The following is a 23,066-nucleotide window of genomic DNA, read 5'->3' on the forward strand; positions in this document are numbered from 1 at the left end:
GTGTTGTCAGTCTGTCTCTAGGGCCTTCCTTATGTGTGGCTAGTATTGTAGCCCAGAGTGAATCTGATGTTATCAGTGTGGGACATCAGCTCAACTTCCCCCTGTGAGCCCCAAGCAAAAATGTAACATTGTGGTCCTTGACAATAAAGACAGAGAAGGAAGAAAGTGAAAGATAAAGCTCCAGTCTTAGGATCCTAGGTGCCTGCTGGCCACCTGCTTTCTGGTTAATATTCTGTGACCAAACATTAGGAAAAACAAGCTGGGGTCTGATCTATTGAAATTTCAGTGTAACTCTGGTACTACATAAAGCTGACCCCCCAAAACTGTCAATGAAAGCCATTACTCTCTAAATATTACCGTTTAGAATTACAGGGGTCACCACAGGTAGGGCATTGTTCACACCTAGGGCCTGAGGCCCCAGGGTTGGTGCACACACATTTTCCACAGGTACAGTTTCCTCTTCCACTGCAAAGCATGCCATCTTCAGAGGTGCACGAGTCGGTGCTGGTGGTGCAGTTACAATATTCACCAGTCCATCCACTGTTGCATATACATTCTCCACAGTCACAGTGTCCATTATCTATAAAATATACCCAGGGACCACAAACCCTAGTTAAACGCACAGGTAAGTGATTTAAAATGACCACCCATTCATCTTATTCAAAGTTTCTGGTGTGTGTATATATATAATGTGTGTATGTGTATATGTATGTACACATATATGTACGTATGTATATACTAGACATATATGTCCTTTTTTATAATAATAAGAAATGATCTCCTGCCCTTTCTACACTATCATTTCTCATCATTATAACAAAGGTGGGGGTAAAAAGAACGACATTAGCACACCCTCAACAATAACAAGGGACAACCACCAACAATTATTTCCTATCTTTTAAAAAAAATTTTAACTAGCTATACATCTATGCACATCTAACCTGACATACTGCCAGCTTCACCATTTATGGGCATGTGGGGAACAACCAAAAAGAAAAAAAGAAATCATACACTTCTCAAGTTGCATCTTAACCAGTATTTTCAACTTTTTCCTAAAAGAAATTTTGAAACAAAATGATGGGTAAGTAACAAAGAGCCTGAGACAGTGCCACTTACAGAGTTGCTGTTCAATAAATATTGATGCATTGATTTGGCTTTGGCAAATTGGATTGGCCTGAGAATTTTCACTTCCTTTTCTTTTTCTAGCCCACTTTGTTATGATGGTGTTCATGAGCCTTGAATGAGGGGAAAATGGGATTAACTAGTAGAAACAGGAGAAACAGAAAAGACTGGCTAGTCTTAAAAAGAAGTTACCAATTGGTCCTCCAGCTAAGAACTGAATAACCTCCTCAGGGTTAAGCATGTCTTTCTAAATTATATCCTCAGCACACTGGGAGCACTCAGTAGTTGTGAAAAATTAATCATGACATTTAAAAATGTAACTAAACCTTTTCTACTCAAATTTGGAATATCAACTATATTTGCTCCTTATGAATATGGACTGTTTTTCATTTTCGTCTCTGCACCCCCAGAGCTGAACATGATGCTTTGTGATAGCCCAGGGGTTCTTAGCCTTTTTTTCTGTCGTGGACATTTTCTCAGAAAATATTTGTTGCCTAGATCCATAATTGAAGAAAATGCTACACCTTAGTTAGAGGTTGGTGAAAATAAAGATGTAATTATATTTTTTCCATCCAATTTCACAGACCTTCTGAAATCTATCCACAGACCTGGTCTTTATAGGTCTGTAAATCCCAACTTAATGAACTCCTTTGATAATACAAAATACTTATTGAATCGAACTTAATGTAAGATTTAAAATTTTTTGAAATTGAACCTTTCCAGAAGTAGCTAAGTTGTTCAGTGAATAGAATGCTGCAATTAGACTCAGGAAGACCAGAGTTAAAATCCTGAGTTAGTGGCTTATTAGCTGTGTGATCCTGGGAAGCCATTTAATCTCTCTTGGCCTCAGTTTTTTCATCTGTAAAATGGAATAATAATAGCACCTATCTCCCAGGGTCATTGTGTGAGGCTCAAATGAGATGTCATTTTATAAAGCAAGTTGCAAGCCTTACAGTGGATTATTATTATTATTAACTGCCATCTTTTTAAGATTCAGTTATAATAATGTGTCAACATATTTTTATCTTTAAAGATAGCATTGTTGTTAAAGATGACTTGTTGTTCAGTCATTTCAGTCATGTCTGATTCTTTGTGGCCCCATCTGGGGTTTTCTTGGCAAAGATATTGCTTTGCCATTTCCTTCTCTAGCACATTTTACAGGTGAGGAAACCGAGGCTAACAGAGTTAAGCATGCCCAAGGGTGACACAGCTCGTAAGTGTCTGAGGCCAGATTTGAACTCAGGAAGGTGAGTCTTCCTGACTCTAGGCTTGGTACTCTATCCACTGTGCCACCTAGGTGCCCACAGATGACATTAAGAGGATATAATAATAATGATTCTTCTCAAGTGTGGAAACTCCCTCCATCAATGGCATCAGTACCTTCTCTGAAATTTATAGTCTTGAGACTTACTTGGGATACTTGAGAGGTAAAGTATTTAACCAAGGTCATATAGTATCTATCAGAGTTAGGACTTGAACAGAGGTCATCCTGATTCTATGGTCTAAGCTGTCTCTCTAGCCCGTATTTAGGAAGCTAGAGAGTGGGACTTGGAGTCAGAAAGACCCAAGTTCAAATTCTGCCTCAGATACCTTCACTTAATCTTTATCAGCCTCATTTTCCTCATCTGCAACCTTATGAGCACCAACTGTATATGATCATTGTGAGGAATAAATGAGATAATACACGTTAAGTGCTTTGCAAACCTTAGATGGCTGTAGAAATGCTGCTACATCATATTCTTTTTCCTTGACTTTTCTTGACTTGTATTAGGGAAGCCATAATTTTTGCACAAGTTTACCTGAAATCATAAACTGCAACCTAGGATTTTTCATACTCAAAATGATCTCTAAAACCTGCTCAGTAGAATGATTTTCAGAGCAAAGTATATGTAGCATTAAATGCTTAAAATTCATGTGGACTGGGAACAACTACCGAGTACAATTCTCAACGGGAAGATGTATTTCTTGCCTCTAGGGGTCACTACCATTGCTTTAAGGGAGAAGGATCCAGTGGCTCTTTTGTTCCTGGATTTCCTTTTCTTTGCTTGATTTAGCAGTTGGTGGATATTTTCTTATCTTCCTAACTAGGCTTTATCAGAATGGAATGGATCAGGTTCAACCAGTAAGAAACAGCTTTTTGGGTTTGGGGGATGAGTGGGGGCTTTATCTATAATTTCATTTGTGTTGAGAACAGCTGCTCATGTGAAAATTCCTTAACCTTCATTGAACTGGAAGTCTTAGAATGTCATCTGGGACACTGAGAGGTGACTTGCCTATGGTGTCATGGCCAATATGTGGGAGAGGTAGGATTTGAACCCAGTTTTTCCTGATTCCAAGACCAATGCTCTGATTGGGCCACACCACCACTGTGACCCTGGACACATAGTTTTATACAAAAATCTTTGATTGCATAGTATAGTCATTTGTTCCAACAGAAATCATAAGCCAAGAGCCTTTTCTCACCATTCCTTATCAAAAAACTCAGGAAAGAAAGGACAAGAATCTGAAAACAAGATGGAATCTGGTTCCTGGTGTTATGATCTAGAAAGACTTTGAATGAAAATATTCTCCTTTACAAATAGGTAAGTGGTTACATTTATATTAATGTATACTAAACTATGCTTTTACTAAATTATACTTCAGAATACTAAACTATATTTTGGCGATATTAGCCTATTTTCATAAGCTATATAAGTCATAATTTAACTCCAACAAACTTGATTTGTGCCAAAATGAAGTGAGGCTTGCAGGACTAGAAATTGTTTATCATTTACTGTGAGAGTATCCTATTATTGATATGTACTGTACATGCTGTACATTAGTCTTAATACACAAGCTAGTGACTAAATTAAATTTTCTTTTTCATTCCCTATGAAAGAGTGCTACCAAATTTTAGCCAGTAGAGGAAGCATGTCTACACTGTGAGTGATTCCGAGGAAATGAAAGTGATTTACAAATGCTATCAAATAAAAGGACTCAGTTTCCAAAAGAGACTTGGGAAACCAAAAGCGTATCTTTGATGTAAGAAATGCCTAGCAGATATTTTAAAAAATCTTTGATGGCAGGTGCAGCTAGGTGGAACAGTAGATAGAGCACCGGCCCTGGAGGTGAGAGGATCTGAGTTCAAATGTCACCTCAGATGCTTGACACTTACCGGCTGTGTGATCCTGGGCAAGTCACTTAACCACAATTGCCTTGCCCCCCCCAAGCCAAACCATCCCTAATGGCTGTAATGAGAGTGACCAGGATGAAGAAATTGCAAATAGCTGGTTTTAATATTGTTTAGGGAGTCAGAGGACCTAGGTTTGAATCCTGGCTTTGTCATTTCATTTCCAGCCTGTGGTCTTCTTTGAGAATGAAGGACAAACAACAACAACAATTTGACTTTATATAAGTCACTTCAACTCTCTAGACTTCAATTTCTCATCTTTAAAATGAGGGGTTGTGCTAGAGTTCTTTTATGTCCCCTTCAAGCCCTGAATTTATGATCCTGTGGACTTCTGCAACATCATTCAAAAGAATTTAAGTCATTTCAGGGTAGAGATTGTTTCATTTTTTTTTGTGTCCCCAAGGTCTAGTATAGTGCTTGGCATATAGTAGGTGATTAATAAATAATGTTTGTCAATCAGCACCCATCACAAAAAGTTACCCACTGAACATCGTCAAAGAGCCAAATATTGTGTGTAACTGAATATGAAACATTCTTAGTGGCTTGTAAACATCTGAAGATTATTAAAAAATGACTAAGCACTTAGAGTGGCAATATATTCTTCTAGAATACTATTCTCAATAACTGTAAATGCATATTGTCAGAAAATTTTTTAAAAGAAATACAGGGCCATAAGGCAATTTCTCCAGTAGAGAAATTATTTGAACAAATCTCTTTTTAAGGGAGAAAGTGAAAGAACATCAGAATGTCTAAGGAAGAATCAAGAAAACTATACTTTTGTACATAGAAATCAATGGGCCAATTTACTGAGAGCTCTGATATGCAAACCTCAACCAAGATCTTACAGAAATATTGAGGCAAGGAAAAAGAAAGATCCACTGAAGAGTGTGTCAGGCATAAAATATGGGAAGTCCCAGAGAAGACAGAGCCAACTGAGAGTGCAGATAGCATTAGAGTAACATTAATGAAAGGTCACGATGGATAAACATTGACATGCTGCGTCCCATGACCTGGATTCAAAAGTAATTTAAAGATCATCTAGTCTAGTCTTCCCATTTTACAAATGGGGTAATTGAGGGTTTAAGAGTGACTTGCCGCAGATTACAAAGGCAGAAAGTAACAGAGCTCCTTAAAAATATTGTGATGTTCTCCAAAAGATCTATCTATAGAAGAACAAAGGATCCTCTATAAACAACTCATTTGTAGCTGATATTGTCAAGTAGCAAAATGAAAAAAAAATTGAAGGATTAAATGATGACACTGAAATTCTTTAAGTCTAACTTGCTTGGGGTAGGATGGGGTGAAGAAATGATAATATCCTTTGAGGGTTAATTAAAATAAAAAGAAATTCCTCTAGACATATAAAGCAAAAATAAACCAACATAGAATGAGTAGGGAAGCTTGTCTCAATGTAAGCAAACCTTCAGTTTTTACATGTTCATGAAGATAATAAAAATATAATGTTAGAAGAAACAGAACATCTTGATAATGGTAGTTCAAAAAATAAAAAAAACTTTCCTTCGTTCGTTTGTTCGTTCGTTCCTTCCTTCCTTCCTTCCACATTTATTAACTATGTGCTACAATGTCTACTTAGACAAAGTTCCATAGGAGACAAAAGTTGCGTTTAATGAATTGGGCCTTCCCCGCCCCCCCCCATAAAGTTCTCTCTCTTAAAAGTTCTTCTGTATTTTCTCGACACATCATCCAGAAAACATGACTTTCTTTGTTTTATAATACTGTTAATATGTTCTTTTGTTTCTAAGATTTTGCCTGCCTCTCATAAAATAGCAAAAATTAAAAGATAGTAGATACCTTGAAGTTAGTTCAGCTGCCTCCAGCTCCATTTTAAAGCAAGACTTTAAAATACTTAAAAAAGAAAATTCAAGTAGTGAATTTTCATCTACTGTCTGAATCAAATATATTTTGAAATGTAATATAGCAAGTACAAAGTGATAGATACTTCAGCTTTATGTTCTAAAAATTATAAAGTAAATGTAGTTCTATAGAGAGCACTACAAATAGCTATTACATACAGTATTGCATATATTTTAAATTTTCTCACATTTTCTATTCTTTCCTTGCCTTGTCCCTTTGGAAAAGAAAAAAAATGTTATTTGATTTTTTCCTGATGATTTCAAAATTTCTAGAGACTATATTTCTGGGCTTTGAAAGCATCCTTTACATGTAGATCTCAGAAGTGTGTTATTTTATTAAGATTGTCATTTTCACCCAAACTTTCCTTATGTAGTAGCGCCTCTGTTTTTCTATTCAAGAGAATAACCCCGTGATTCTTTCTCTTTGTGGTCATGTTGCAACAGTTGTCCTTGCCTCCTTAGACGGAAGCAGAGATCAAAGGGTAGGATATGAGATTGGACAAGAGGACCAAGATGGAGCTGGGAGAATTTAGTGACTTGTAATTTCACAATTCTGCAATGGTTGGGTAATAATGGTGTATTAATGATGATGATGATAACAACAATTATAATGGGTACATTAACATGGTCCGTTTGTGTGTGTTCAGTTATGTCTGACTCTTTGTGACCCCATTTGGAGTTTTCTTGGCAAAGACACTGGAGTGGTTTGCCATTTCCTTCTCCAGCTCGTTTTATGATGAGGCTACTGAGACAAACCAGGTTAGGTGACTTGCTTAGGGTCACACAGCTGCTAAGCATCTGAGGCCAGACTGGAACTCAAGAAGATGAGTCTTCCTGACTCCAGGCCAGGCACACTATCCGTTGTGCCACATACTTTGGTTCGTTTGTACTGGATCTAGAGTCAGAAGTTATTGCCCTTGTGGGCAAGGGGGACTTGGGGAAGACACTTATCCTTTTAAGAACCTCAGTTTCCTCATCTATAAAATGAATGTAATAATATTTGAGCTGCCTATCTCATAGGATTGTTGTAAAGATAAAATATATGCAAAGCACCCTTCAAACTCTAAAGTGGTATAGCCTTTCAAACTATTATTATTAGTCACTTATGTGATAATGTGATCTTTTATCTGCTTAAGCATTGAGAAATGTTCAAAAGAGAAGATGAAGTGAAGAGTAGGGTAAAAACCAGAATGGCTGATTGCCATGGCTCATTTTTGAAGCCATCCAATCAACCAACCCCACCCACCCAGGTACACTGGCAGCTACTTTGTCCTGGGGACTGGAATAAGAGTGATGGGGATACACTGACTTAAATTTCTAGTAATTTACATTTTCGAAATACATGAAACACAGTTTTAAAGGGAACATACCTCCACATATCAATCCTTTATGTCTCACACAGGAAAAATTGTCACATTCACAGTAGGTCCCATACACCTGTCCATATGTGGACAGGTGGCAAATGCATTGGCCACAGTAGCAGTCTCCTCTCCCGCTGCAGGAGGCATGACCCAGGGCATCTCTACATGAATCGGTGCTCAGGGCATTCTCATCACATTCACAGAGAGGGCCCATATAGCCAGGGTTACAAATGCACACCCCACACTGGAAGGAGCCTTTTCCTCCGCTACACCTGAAACTGTTCACTTCTATGTCCTCTTGACAGCCGCAGCTGCACTGGGGGCTAATCTCAATTTCTAGGGCATCTGCCAGACCCACGGGCTTGATGGTGATGTGCTTGCTTCTTTTCTCGCAAGTTGATAGGCTTACAGTCACATTGAATGTTGCCTGGAAAAGAAAATACTCATCATCTGCTTCTTCGGTCTCCCCCATCTTATCCCCGCCAAAAAATGTATTTTCAGAAGCAAATGCTGCGTAAGGATCAGCTTTGCAAACACACACATGGCACAGAATAAGCATGTTTTAGTTATTGCCTGGAAAACACTCTTGAACTTCTTGAAAGAAATTAATTAAAGGCATTGAATGGAGAGGTCCAGCTTCAGCACTTCAAGCAAATTTTCCACTTATCAGAATAGTTCTCAAACTGAAAATTTACTTACTGTGCCTCCTGCTTTTATGTGAGAGCATTTTTTTTGGTGTGGGGAGACAGTGCCATTATTACAGATAGCAGTGAATGACAGGCTGAGTCCCTCTGTATCTCCCAACACTTCCAGTTCCACTTCTGATCGCAGTTCCTTTGAGAAACAGACAACAAAACTGCATAAGAGCCAAAAATTTAGCTAGAAAAATGAATACTGAATTGTGAGCCTGAGGCTTAAATAAACCAGGCGGTAGGCCTCGGAAATTCACAAGAGCAATCAGTTCATGGACATATATTTTATTGAGCCCTTAATAGTATTGAAGAGCAGGAGATGCAGTGTGTTGAGGAAGCCATATAGTCAGGTAGACCTAGTTTCAAGCCCTGCCTTTTGAGGCAATTAGGTGGCTCAGTGGAGAGAGTGCCAGTCCTGGAGTCAGGATGACAGGAGTTCAATTCCAGGTTCAGATAGTTACTAGTTATATAAATCTGGGTGAGTTGCGGTGTATCACCGCGTAATTGTAGCCACCACGTAATCATTGCACCCTGATTTTTCCAGTCCAAAAATGGTTTATAACCTTTCATTGTGTAATTGTCACATGGTATAATACTGTTCATCAAGCCGCTTAAAAGGTAAACAAAGCAGCAATGTATTCACCAGTGGCATATGGCTATGCATTTTTCCGTCTTGCATTGGAAGTCCTGAGCCTAGAATTCTCAGCACACGCGCAGTCAGTATATTTCTGAAAGCTGACTTGCATGGTTTGTTTGGAGCATAGGAGTACTAATGGTATTATCATGCAACCCAATGAAGAGCCTTGGTGTAACAGGAGGGGGGGCAGGCAAAGCTGCCATGAGTAAGTCACATGATATGGTAAGACGCGCATCTTTCCAATTTTAACGTATATTAACTAGTATTCCATGCATCCTGATCTTGCACCAAAGACAGTTTGGTAATAAATGATTTTTAAAGTAAAGCCAGCACATTTTTAAAACACTTCACATGATGGTTGCACCCCACATTTTTGAAAAAAAAATTGGCATAAAGTCTGCTATTGTGCTGTGAAATATGGTATTTAACTTCAGCCTGACTCAATTTCCTCAACTGTAAAAAGGAGACACTGATAACATGTACTTCCCAGAATTGCTGAGAGGATCAAGTGAGCTAATATTTGCAGAGAGCTTTGCACAGCACCTTGTCACACAGCAAGCACTTAATAAATAAAACTTAATAAAAACATGTTCCCTTTCCCTCTTCACTTCCCTCTTTGACACATACCAGCATTTGCCATCCCCTCCTGGATCACTGCCTTGTCATGGCAGAAGGGATTCCATGGTTAAATGAAATTATGAGCTACACTGTACGAGGTTACCCAGGATGGACAGGTCATAGTGGACAAAAGGTTATCCACTGGAGAAAGAAATGGCAAACCACCCCGGTACCTTTGCCAAGAAAAACCCCCGAGACCATAGTGGAGGACTGAAAGATCTGACATGCTATGGTTCAAAGCCAGACAGAGTGAACTACAGGATTTGCCACAGACAAGTCACCTCACTTCTTAGGTCACCAGGCAAACTCTAAGACTATGAAGAGCTGCCAGTCAACATTGGGGTAGGGAATTTCCATGCCAGGGAGTTTCCCACACAGGGAATTTCTGACCCTTCCTTCTCTCCTCTTAAAAAAATGGTCTAGGTAATTCATGATGGAGTTAAAACTCAACTTTTAATGCCACTCATCATGAGCTACTCCAGTCAATTCAGTTAATATTTACTGAGTGGTAAAAAGAGGTGCGTCATTGGATTGGGTAGGATGGGTCATAGCATAAACATAGCTCATTTACATTCACATGTCAGATGGGCAAGAAACCCCTGGAGCTTATTTGCAGGGTTTCATTAGTAAGCAATGGAATATGATCATTGCTTGACATTCTACTTTAATCTTTGTCACATTGAAATGTTTTTCTTAGCACTTTCCACGTTAACACGATAGCTATTTTGTTTTTTTTTATTTTTATTTTGGGCATTTATTCACATTTTTCCAGGTTATCATTGCTCCATCATTAGAGTGATATCCTAATTCTTCAATCTAGCATTGCTTAGTTGGGTAAATCCTACATTTCTCCATCATCCTGTTTTCATCTTGCCCCAAACCAAAATACCTTCAATAGACAAATCTCCTGGAGGTTTTTAAAAAATGTGCTATGTGTTAATATATTTAAATACCCTTTCTCAGTCTTAGTAAATATTCTCATTCTACTTTAGTTCTGCTTTTTAATTTTTCTTTTTCCTTAAAATGTGTTTTGTTGACACTTTTTGTTATTTAACCTCTTATTGCATTAAATCCTCTCCTGTCGGAAAGAAAAACAGTTAAGCAAAAAAAAAAGTGGACATAGTGACTATATTTGACAATGGAGGAAATATTTTTTCCTAGTGGCCTCCTACTACTTTGTCACGGTGGGGCACGGGTATATTTCATAATCTGTTGTTGTAGACTTTCATTTCCCACCCCCCCACTCCAGTTGCTTAGAGTCAATTTTCTTTTAATGATCATTCCATTTACACTGTTGATTCTATGTTCTGGTTCTTTTGATTCTGATTATTTCATAAGATCAAAGACTTCGGACTTTATAAGCCATCAAGCCCAATTCTCTCAGTTTACTGATAAGGAAACTGAGGCTAAGAGACATTAAGTAACTGTTCATGGTCCCAGAGCTAGTAAGTGTCTGAGATAGGATTTATGCTTGTCTTCCTAACTTCAAAATCAACACTCTAGCCGATGAGACACCCCTCATAATTCTTTCTATGTTTCTCTGAATTCTCCATATGTGTTCATTTCTCTCTCTCTCTCTCTCTCTCTCTCTCTCTCTCTCTCTCTCTCTCACTCAACATACTTAGAATATCAGTACAGGCATACCTTGTTTTACTGCACTTGGCTTTATTGTACTTCACAGACATTGCCTTTTTTTTAAACAGATTAAAGGTTTGTCTATCAGCGCCATTTTTTCCAACAGCATGTTCTCACATTGTGTCTCTGTGTCACATTTTGGTAATTCTCTCCGTATATCAAACATCAAACTATTTCATTATTATTTTATCTGCTATGGTGATCTGTGATCAGTGCTCTTTGATATTACTGTTGTGATTGTTTGGAGGCATATAATTAATTGATAAATGTTGTGTGTGTTCTGACTGTTCCACCAACCAGCTCTGTCCCTCTCCTCAGGCCTCCTTGTACCCTGAGACACAATAATATTGAAATAAGGTCAATTAATAAACCTACAATGGGTTATTAAGTGTTCAAATGAAAGGAAGAGTCAATCAATGTGGCAAACTTCATTGTTGTCTTATTTTAAGAAACTGCCACAGTCACCCCAACCTTCAGCAACCAACAACCAACCTGATCAGTCAGCAGACATCAACAGGCAAGACCTTCCACCAGCAAAAAATCATGACTCGTTGAAGGCTGAGATGATGGCATTTTTTTTTAGCAATAATGTATTTGTAAATTAAGGTATATACATAGGGTTTTTTAAAGACATAATACTATTGCATACTTAATAGCCTACAGGATTATGTAAACATAGCTTTTACATGTACTGGGAAACTAAAGAATTCCTATAACTCAATTTATTGCGATATTTACTTTATTGCGGTTGTCTGGAACAGAATCTGCAATATCTCCAAGGTATGCCTGTAAAGGCTCCTAAGGGCAGTGGCCTTGTTTTGTGGTGATATTGTATGTTCTAAAGGTATTTTGTTGGTTCATGTGAAATTTGGAATGAAATATCTTCTATAAATTTGCAAAAAGATAAATATGTTCTACTCCAATTTCTCTGTCTCTCTCCCCCTCTGTCTGTCCTTCTGTTTCTATCTCTTACCATCTTTCTGATTTCAATGATTAATACACTTGTACTACTACTCTAAAAATTATAGTCTTAGAGAGCTGTCTGGGGCAGTGAGAGGTCAAGTGACTTGCCCAGGATCATACAGCCAACATATGGCAGAGGGGGCCACTTAAATCTCGGTATTCCTTACTCCAAGGCAAACTCCCTCATGCCTTAAAGAATTTGAAACCAATTATGTTTTCCTAATCAATTTTGATTCAAGCACAGAAATTAAAGGAGGAAAAGATTCTTGAAAAAGAAGGAAATCTCATCATAGAATAATTGGAATTGAAATTATTTATTTACTTACAAATTTCAAGGAAAATATTTTAATCTAAGTTTCACGTGGACAAAAAAAATTCTTCAGAACATTTAATGTCACCACAAAACAAGGTCACTGGCAACTGCCCTAAGGACCTGTTCACTGATGTCCTCAGTGTTCATCTAGATGAATGCTTGTCTGGTGTTTAAATCTGCCTATCACTTTGACATAGTGGAATGATGCTGATTGTGAAGTTCACCTCATCGAACTCTAACAATAAATGAAATGCCTCAGATCTTTTGGAATATCATAAATCTTTTCCAGCAAGTCAGAATGCATTTTATTTATTAGCACTGTATGGCTCCTATTTTTACTTTAGATTACAAAGAAGATTGAAGCAAAGCAATTGAGGTGATATTTGGGCTAAAGCAAAGACAACAAAGGTTTTGAAATAGCCTTCCTTAATTTTTGTTTAGTCATGTCTGACTCTTCATGACCCCATTTTTGGGCTTTTCTTGGCAAAGAGACTGGATTGGTTTGCCAGTTCCTTCTCCAGCTCATTTTACAAATGAGGAAACTGAAGCAAACAGGGTTAAGTGACTTGCCCAGGGTCACATAGCCTGTAAGTGTCTGAGGCCAGATTTGAACTCAGGAAGATTCATCTTCCTGACTCCAAGCACAGCATTCTATCCACTGTACCACCTAGCTATCGTTTTAGATAATAAATATTGTCTTTATATAGTCCATTAAGGTTTGCAAATTTACTTTTAAAAATTACCATCTTTCAGGAAATTATCAAGGAGAACTGCCCTGATATTCTAGAGCCACAGGGCAAAATAGAAATTGAAAGAATCCATCGATCGCCTCCTCAAATAGATCCCAAAAAGAAATCTCCTAGGAATATTGTTGCCAAATTCCAGAGCTCCCAGATCAAGGAGAAAATAATGCAAGCAGCCAGAAAGAAACAATTTGAGTATTGTGGAAACCCAATCAGAATAATCCAAGATCTGGCAGCTTCTACATCAAGAGATCGAAGGGCTTGGAATGCGATATTCCGGAGGTCAATGGAGCTAGGATTAAAACCCAGAATCACCTACCCAGCAAAACTGAGTATCATGCTCCAAGGCAAAATACAGACTTTCAATAAAATAGAGGACTTTCAAGCTTTCTCAGTGAAAAGACCAGAACTGAATAGAAAATTTGACTTTCAAACACAAGAATCAAGAGAAGCATGAAAAGGTAATCAAGAAACGGAAATTGCAAGGGACTTACTAAAGTTGAACTGTTTTGTTTCCATTCCTACATGGAAAGATGATGAGTATGATTCATGAGACCTCAGTATTAGGGTAGTTGAAGGGAATATGCATATATATATATATATATATATATATATATATATATATATATACACACACACACACATACATATGTATATGTGTATATATATGTTTATGTATATATATAAGTGAATGTGTATGTATGTATCTATCTATGTGTATATGTATGTATGTATATGTATGTGTATATATATATGTGTGTTTATATGTATATATATATATATATGTAAAAGAGAGAGAGCAGACACAGGGTGAGTTGAAGATGAAGGAAAGATATCTAAAAGAAATAAAATGAAATTAAGGGATGAGAGAGTAACATACTGAGAGAGGGAGATAGGGAGAGATAGAATGGGGTGGATTATCTCGCATAAAGGTGGCAAGAGGAAGGAGTTCTATGGGAGGAGGGGAGAGGGCAGGTGAGGGGGGAATGAGTGAACTTTGCTCTCATCAGATTTGGCCTGAGGGGGAATACCATACATACTCAGTTGGGTATCTTACCCCACAGGAAAGAAGAGGGAGGAAGATAAAAAAAAATAAAAGGCGGGGGGGGGGGATGATGGAGGGGAGGGCAGATGGGGGTGGAGGTAATCAAAACAAACACTTTGGAAAGGGGACAGGGTCAAGGGAGAAAATTCAATAAAGCGGGATGGGTTGGGAAGGAGCAAAATGTAGTTAGCCTTTCACAACATGAGTATTGTGGAAGGGTTATACATAATAATACATGTGTGGCCTAGGTTGAATTGCTCAACTTCTTAGGGAGGGTGGGTGGGAAGGGAAGAGGGAAGAGAATTTGGAACTCAAAGTTTTAAAATCAGATGTTCAAAAACAAAAAAAGTTTTTATATGCAACTAAAAAATAAGATACACAGGCAATGGGGTGTAGAAATTTATCTTGCCCTACAAGAAAGGAAGGGAAAAGGGGATGAGAGGGGAGGGGGGTGATAGAGGGGAGGGCTGACTGGGGAACAGGGCAACCAGAATATAAGCCATCTTGGAGTGGGGGGGAGGGTAGAAATGGGGAGAAAATTTGTAATTCAAAATGTTGTGAAAATCAATGCTGAAAACCAAATATGTTAAATAAATAAATTGCATTTAAAAAAAAATTAACTCATTTGATCTTAACAACAACCATGGGAGGTAGATGCTATTATTCCCATTTTACAGACAAAGAAATTGAGCCTGACAGAGGTTAAATGACTTGCCTACAGTCACATAATTAGTATCTGAGGCTGGATTTGAACTCATCTCCTAACTCTGGGTCCATTGCTCTATCCACTGTGCAACCTAGCTGCCTCAAAGTTTAGCTTAAAGAAGATTAGGAATCTGCAATTTTTTTCAGAGTAAGAATTCCCTCTGCTGACTTAGATGGGATCCATGTATAGCATAGTCTTTAAAGGATTTCCTGAGGATTAGAGGAGTTAAACCAGGGGGAAGAGGGATGGATTTGAAACTAGGTTCAAATTCTACCTCTGGTTGCTCCCTGACTCTATGACATAGGGTAAGTCACTTCTTGTCTCTGGACTTCAGTTTCCTTGTCTGTCACATAAGGAATCTGAATTAGATTGTTCTTGAGGTCCTTTTCAGCTCAAGATCTACGGACTTCTGATTTTTTGGGGGGATAATTATCTCCTCTACTGAGGCAGATATAATAGGTTTATTAATCTGAGGAAATCATCTGAAACTGGGATAGTGGAAAGAACACTGGCTCTATAGTCTGACCATCTGAGTTCAAATTCTTCTTTCGATGCTTCCTATATGTTTGATTTTGGGAAAAATCTCTTCACTTCCCTGGGCCTCAGTTTCCTCATTTGTAAAATGAAGGCGTGTGTGAACTAGATGATGTCAGAAGTTTCTTTTATTCATATTTCTTTGGTAAGTGTTAATCTCTGGTCACAGAGGTAATAAATATCTGAACCAAATCTTTCTGACTCCATATCCAGTATTCAATCCATTGGGCCACATTGCCTCTTTTTAAAATAACATTGAAATCAATAAAAGATTTGAACAAGAATTTGAAACTAGAAAGTAAGGGAGCACCCATCAATTGGGAAATGCGTGCACAAATTATGGTATGTGAATGTAATAAAACACTGTTATGCTGTAAGAAATGATGAAAGAGACAATTTCTAACAGACCTGGGATGATTTGTATGAACTGATGCAGAGGGATAAAGAAGTGCACTGAGAACAACTGGGAGAACAATAACAAAAACAATGTAAAAGCAACTTTAAGAGACCTAAAAACTTTGATTAAGGCAATGACCAATTGCAATTCCTGAACAATTCCTATAAGAGAAGGGATGGACTCAATATACAGAGTGATATATAGTTTTGAATAGGGACAGGTGGAAAATCATTTTGCTAGACTACACATATCTAAAAGCATTTTATTTTTCTTCTCCAATGGGGCAGAAGTGGAGAGACAAAAGTTTGTTAATTGAAAAAAATTATGAATGTTTAAAAAAGAAAAATAATTTTAGCTTCTTCTGAGATCTATTTAATAATTTATGATTATCCTTATTTTTTATGATTTATGATTGTCTTGAGTTCTGATGGTTCAATAACAATTCTAAATCAATTCTAAACCTTCTATAGAGTATCTGCTTATTTATACTTTACAATATTTGAATATAATGGGAGCTTAATTCAAATGATCAACAATTTTTATTTCAAGTACCCTCCAAATTACACTTGCACTTTCAGATCATAACACACACACACGCACACACACACACACACACACGCTCACGCACTCATACCCCCAGTCATAGTACAAAACTTAACCTTTGTTAAAGCAAGCAGGAGCATGACCAGAGCAGGCCTTGAATCGGACTTGAGGAAGAGGGAATATGAGAATATCTTATAACAAATATTTTGACAACCCACTCTTTCCCAATTTCCTTAAATCCTTTGAAGATTTTAGAAGAAAACTAATTTGAAAATGCTGGGGTAAACTAATTGGAGTATGTTCTCATTCAGTAAAGGATCACCTTGTGTTTTTTATTAGATTCGACACATTAAAACTTTAATTACTGTATGAGCAGAGAAGAAGGTTTTTATAGTGTTGTTGTTGACTGGCTTTCCTGCCTGGAAGAATTTCAAGCTTGAGCTAATGTAGTGATAAATTTTTGAAGTGAGCCAAATGAACTGAAATTTCAAAGGATGGCAGTGTAGGCCCTAAAACTGTATTCTACTTTAACCAAGAAGACAAATTTGTGTTTAATTCTTTGCTGGAAAGAGATATTTGAGAATGAATGATTGTTCAAAATCTATCTTGAATTGGGAGTGGGTTGTGTAGGGGGGAGTAGTTATGGATAAATTGCTGGGTATGGTTCATTTGCTGTTAATTTTATAGTGTCAAAAATGACAAAGCCAAGCTATTTGTGAGAGAGTAAGTTTTGATACCCTCTTTATCTACTTCCTTCTCCAGGATTAGAAGACCTACCTTTTTTTCCCCAAATATTTTTAGTTTTCAACATTGATTTCCACAAGATTTTGAGTTACAAATTTTGTCCCCATTTCTACACTCCCCTACCCTAAGATGGCATAAATTCTGATTGCCCCTTTCCCCAGTCTACCTTCCCTTCTATCACCCCACTCACCCCACCCCCAACCACCTTATTCCCTTTCCCCTTACTTTCTTGTAGGGCAAGATAGATTTCTATACTCCATTGACTGTATATCTTATTTCCCAGTTGCATGTAAAAACAACTTAAAAAAACATAGACCTACTTTTTTATGTGTGTAATTTTTCATTTTTTTCTCCAAAAAAGAAAGACAAGGAAAAAATGTGTGGAATAAAATAAATGGAGGAACATTCATCAGATATCTGTACTTCTTTCTTTTAAATCATGAAACCAGACCTCAAAAATCAATAGTATAACTAGTAAATTGGTACACGCCTTCAGTGAAGGCAGAAATTCTGTTCTTAGGTTCACAAAATCTAGTCCAATAATTGTATACCTACAAAACCAATGGAAATCTTCCCTGGTTTCAGACAGAAGAATCCAGAACAGGGGTTTCACTGGTTTGAATTTGTTGGTTTCTTTTTTTAAAGGTCTATTTGAAAATGCTAGGTTAAAGGTAATGAGCAGCATTTTTAAAAAAAAATTGGTAAATAGTATTTTATTTTTCCAAATTACATGTAAAGATAGTTGCACAATCATTGCACAATGTTACTGTTACTATGTACGATGTTCTCCTGGTTCTGAATGAGTAACATTCTAATGTAGCAAAGGAGTGTCAATGACTGTGTCAAAAAACCACCAAAAACAACCAATAACAAAAAAACCACACCACCTATCCCATGCCTATGTTAGTTCTTTAGGCATTCTCTTGCATTACTACACAATGCACAATTATTTCTCAAGAAACGACCTCTGTTTTTTATCTGTAGTTTTAGGAATTTCCCCCTTTTATTTAAAGCCATTAGAATAGCCTTGAAGGGGTACTATGATTGACTCACACAACACACAGTTACAGCAGGGAAAAGAATTTTTCAATGATAAGTGTTTTGTTGTTGGGTGCTGTTTTGTGAATAGCTAAAACTCTAGGACCAGCCATAAGAGTGTGTGTGTGTGTGTGTGTGTGTGTGTGTGTGTGGCCATGTGTTCTGTGTTCCACCTTTTAGGAAGGATAGCTATTCAGTTGAATAAAAAGATGAAAGCAAAAACACCCTGTATACTGTCCAACTTTGGGCATTTGTGACAGAGGCTATTCAGTGGCATGAAAGCATAGCTTAACTTTAAGACACACCCACACACATACACACACACACACACACACACACACACACACACACGCAGTAGAGACGGTAAGGTACCATACTTTGTATGCTGCGATGATCAACTGAAGGATGTTTCCAGAGTCTTTCTGAAGAAGCCCTACTGTAGCTCCAGGAATAAGTTTGGCATAATTCTGTAAATGAAGAAGAATAAAAATGACTCTGCCCAATGGTAATTGAGAAACCTATGTGGTTCAGCTTGCTGGCTTTGATCACCTCTATTCTACTGGTTAGTGAAAACAGGATCCTGCTAATGAATGAGCATTTCCATTGAAACTGTAGCCCAAGTCACGTGTACTGCTTCCTGTATTCAAGTGGGAAGCATATTTGCCAGAGCTGCCCATGAGGAAATCTAGAGCTTCTGTGGTTAGCTTAGTCAAAGGCTTCTATAACAGGAAAGGAGTCATGACTTATAATAACAATAACAGCAATAAAACTAATAGTCTAAATTCATTGAACTCATATTTTCCCAAGAAGCCCAAAGCATTTGTTTTCTTATAAATCTCTTCTCAGTTGGTATTATTTCTCTCTGTTTTATAGCTAAAGAAACTAAGGCAAATAAGCAACTTGACCAGGCTAGAAAAGTCCCTAGATCTTAATGACCAATCTCTTGGTTGCCCTTACAAAGGATGAATTACTTGGGTAGCTTCTATTGATTAACTCCAGTGCATCCCTTCTCTGTGGCCTACTGTGGTTGATTTCAAAGCATAGGAACAACATCATAAGCCTCAGAGGTTATTGAGGTATAAAGGTATGTTTGCTCTTGACCTTAATGGCCTCCATGTTCTTCATTCTTGAGTGTAACTGTGTAGCTTTTGGTTTCATTCTTTGTAGTTAGCAAGTTAACTGTCTCTTCCCGTGGCTCTCAGTGATAACTGACAGCCATTTTTGCTATCCATTACTATCACCTCCCAACTTGGGTGAGAGGCTGTATGGTAGAGTGGAAAGACTACTAGTCTTGGAGACAGAAGACCTCTGAGTCTGGGTTCAACTATTTATTTGGTAACTGGTTATGTCATTTGGTCCTCTCAACTTCAATGTTCTCATGTATGATGTGGAAATAATCTGTTCAATTATTTTCAGTTATGTCTGACTATGACCCCATTTGGGGTTTTCTTAGCAAAGGTACTGGAGTGGTTTGCCTTTTCCTTCTCCAGATCATTTTGCAGATGAGTAAACTGAGGCAAACATGCTTAAGTGACTTGCCCAGGGTCACATAGCTAGTAAGTGTCTGAGGCCAGATTTGAACTCAAGAAGATGAGTCTTCCTGACTCCAGGCCCAGCACTCTATCCACTGCCTGTGGATAGAACTGTTCCTGTGGAAATATCTAGGCACTGAAATAGTCGATAGGCTTCAGTTCAGAATCAAGAAGTTGAAGTTCAAATTCTGATGTCTATACTTATTGCATGTGTAGCCACGGGCAAGTGACTGTACTCTGTGCCTTCCTTTCTTCATCTTTAAAATGGAGACAATAATTCTTGTAGCAACTTTCTCACAACGTTGCTGTGAGGTTCAAATGAGGTAATGTATGTAGAGTACTTTACAAGTCTTAAAGCACTATGTACACCATCTGTTTTAACTATATACCTCATGGGGTTGTTGTGAGGAAGACATCTTACAAACCTATTAAGCTATATAAGCGTGGACTATTAAAATTACTTCTGATCTCTAAAATCTAGAAAACTGATCTTGTTAGAACAGTACGTAAGATAGAGCAAATAAGTCTTTGACTAGGATAAGGGGATTCTACTACAGTAAAGTATGTGAGCCGTGTAGAACATGGGTTTTGTGAGAGATATTTCACCATTCAGAGGGATGTTTCATTTACTTGCAGATATATAGATGTGCTCTCAGGAGTTGAGATTGCCTGAAATCTGGCCTCTGCTTAAATGAGGCTATTGCAGTGATAATGTGGAACAAGGCACTGATAGCATTTTTGCATCATGGGTCATGTTGGACAACAACCATCTGACTTTCACTGCCTTTGCATATTGCTTCCTATCACAAACTCTATGTTCTAGTCAAGTCAAGGCTCATTTGATTACTAACTTCTCTCTAAACTTAGCACTTGATCTTCCATCCGTATACGTTTGCATAAGCTTTTGCTCATGCCTGGAATTTCTCTCCCTATTCTCAATATCTCAGAATCTTCAGCTTATTTGCCACATCCTTGTGTGAAAACTTTCCTCCTTTCTCTGCCCAATTTTCTTTATACTATCCTTAGACTGGAGGTCACAGAGGCTATTCCCATTATATATAAGTTTTCAGAGAGCAGTGACTACCTTGCTTGATTTTATTTGGAGCCCTGGATGTAAACACACTGCCTAGCACATATATATCCTCTATCTAGCCTAACTCTCTTATTTTACAGACGAGGAGACTGACTTCCCCAAAGTCACACAGGTAGTAAGCACCAGAGAATTTGAACCTAGGTCTTTTAGTTACAGATGCAGTTAGCTTTCCTCTGTACCATGTTTTATATCTGCATTTTAATTGCCCAAGTAGAATATAAGCTCCTTAAGGACAAGTCCTGTGTTTGTTTTTGTAGTATAGTGCCTTGAACACAGTAGATACTTAATAAATGTTTGTTGAATTGAATTGAATTACTGACTCCCAGGTCATTGTCATATTTTTTTTTGAGCCAAACAGTACATAGATCACAGTATTTCCATCTACTCCAATCCTTGTCCTCATATTACAGGACTTTAATATCCATGTTCATAGCCCCACTAACACCCGGTCCTCTTAGTCCATCACTCCTTACACTTCCCTAACTTGCACTTTCACTCAACCTCTGTCTGCCACATGTAGGTACAGCCACATCCTTAATTTTACCATTAAGCATAACTGCTCTACCGTCATTTCCCCCTAGAACTCTGAAATTCCTCTGTTGTCATAACATGCTATCCTTCAAATGTCTTCTTCTATCTCCTTCCTCCTGAAATTATTTATTATCACTGTGACCTATAGTCAATGTATTTATTTGTTGGAAGTTCAGTTGCCTGGGATACAAGCCTCCTTCTGCTTCTGTAGAGAAACGGTTGATAAATTCACTTTATCTAGGGCATAGGTCTATTGATCTGCCTTAGAGAAGCAGTTACTAAGTTAAATGAAACTTAAATGTTCAGAGATAGCAGTTACTCATTTGAACATGACAGGCTGTAGAATACTGGAGTGAATGGATAATACAGTCTTCTTTGTTGATTGGTATACAAAGAATGAGAGAACTTTTTAGGCTCATAACTGGGGAAGCTTAGATGTCAGAATTGTTTTGTGATAATGGGACAAATTTAATTTACCTGATTATAGACAACATGAGAACTTCTTACTAACTATAAGCTAAGATGAGGATATTTGTAGAAAGGACCCAGTTGCTGAACCAAGGAAGAAGGGGTAATATGTAAAAGGGCACATTTCAGAACTGCATTAAAGAGAGAATGTAATTTTGCCTCTGGGCTGTCTCTTGTTGCTGGGCATATTGGTTGTCCAATGAGAAATTGAAGCTCCCTCTCCACCAATTGCTGCTCAGAAGGACTATGGAGAATGTAGTCTGTTTTCTATTATAATTTGTTGAGGAGAGAAGAGAAAAGAAATGACACCCATTGTTGCTGAGAGGTGGAGAAGGGAAAGAATTCGGCAAAGGAGCAGTTGGAGACACTAGGATATAGGATAGGGTTTTTGTTTTTCTTTTTTGGATAAAGGTCATTGTCTTTTCCTAAAAGAGCATAATATTACTTGACTTGAAGGCATAAGTTAAGTCTGAAGCTGAGAATGATTGATAGTACAGTGTCTGCTAAGGAATAAGCTCAGTAGAGAAGAGAAATATCTTGGAAACAGAATCAGACAAGATTCTCAGTGGAGTGTAGAGGTGTTGCCTACAGGCATGGCACCAACTCCAAATCTTCTTGGGCTCTCTCTCCTAGGGCTGGGGTTGGCTTATTCACTTCACCTGTACCTACTTCAGCCAGTTGAGGTGGTTACTCAGAGGAATGGCCATGAACTACTACTCTACTGAGAATCATCCCAGGGCCCAAGGAGTAACCTCTGTATGTTACTATTCCTACCAATACTAGATGTTTAATTTTAAAGTGTTAAAGGCTCATGAGCCCCCACTGGTATATTTCCCATTTGTAAATCAGCCACACTCAATCTTAATGAAAATTTTGCTGAAAATACAAGGCAAATACACAATATTTATATAACATTGCAAACACATAATATTTACATAATATTCTACCAGTAAATTTCACTTATACTCTCCCGCCAATGCATATACTGTCCATGGGGAGGGCTTCCCTTCCTTCTATGACACTGCTCTCTCTTGCTTCTCCTCCTATCTGTATAGCTTGTTTCTTGTTATCTCTTTTTCTGGATTATCACCCATCCCTCATCCATGAGACATAAGGGGCTGGGACTTTCCCCCTTCTTTTTCTATATTATCTCCTTGAGGAGGTCAAGAATATTTATGGGTACAGTGGGTAGAGCACTGGACCTAAAGTCAGGAAGAACTGAGTTCAAATCTTGTATATTTACTAGCTGCATTATCCTGGGTGTCATAACCTGTCTGCCTCAGTTTTCTCTTCTGTAAAATGAAGTTC

The 23,066-nt window shown here is 37.9% G+C and overlaps 1 protein-coding gene across 1 annotated transcript in view; it reads right to left on the minus strand.

Moving 5' to 3' along the window:
• The window catches only part of ITGB6 (integrin subunit beta 6), a 90,960-nt gene that overhangs the window by 24,931 nt on the left and 42,963 nt on the right, over nt 1–23,066 (minus strand). Inside the window, exons 8-11 of the mRNA XM_036745804.1 lie at nt 18,512–18,601; nt 8,226–8,360; nt 7,536–7,953; nt 358–580 (exon numbers count right to left, since the gene is read on the minus strand). Coding sequence (XP_036601699.1) covers nt 358–580; nt 7,536–7,953; nt 8,226–8,360; nt 18,512–18,601 — 866 coding nt within the window. The remainder of the gene's footprint in view (nt 1–357; nt 581–7,535; nt 7,954–8,225; nt 8,361–18,511; nt 18,602–23,066) is intronic.

The sequence above is a fragment of the Trichosurus vulpecula genome, chromosome 2 (assembly GCF_011100635.1).
Source record: "Trichosurus vulpecula isolate mTriVul1 chromosome 2, mTriVul1.pri, whole genome shotgun sequence".
NCBI lineage: Eukaryota > Metazoa > Chordata > Mammalia > Diprotodontia > Phalangeridae > Trichosurus > Trichosurus vulpecula.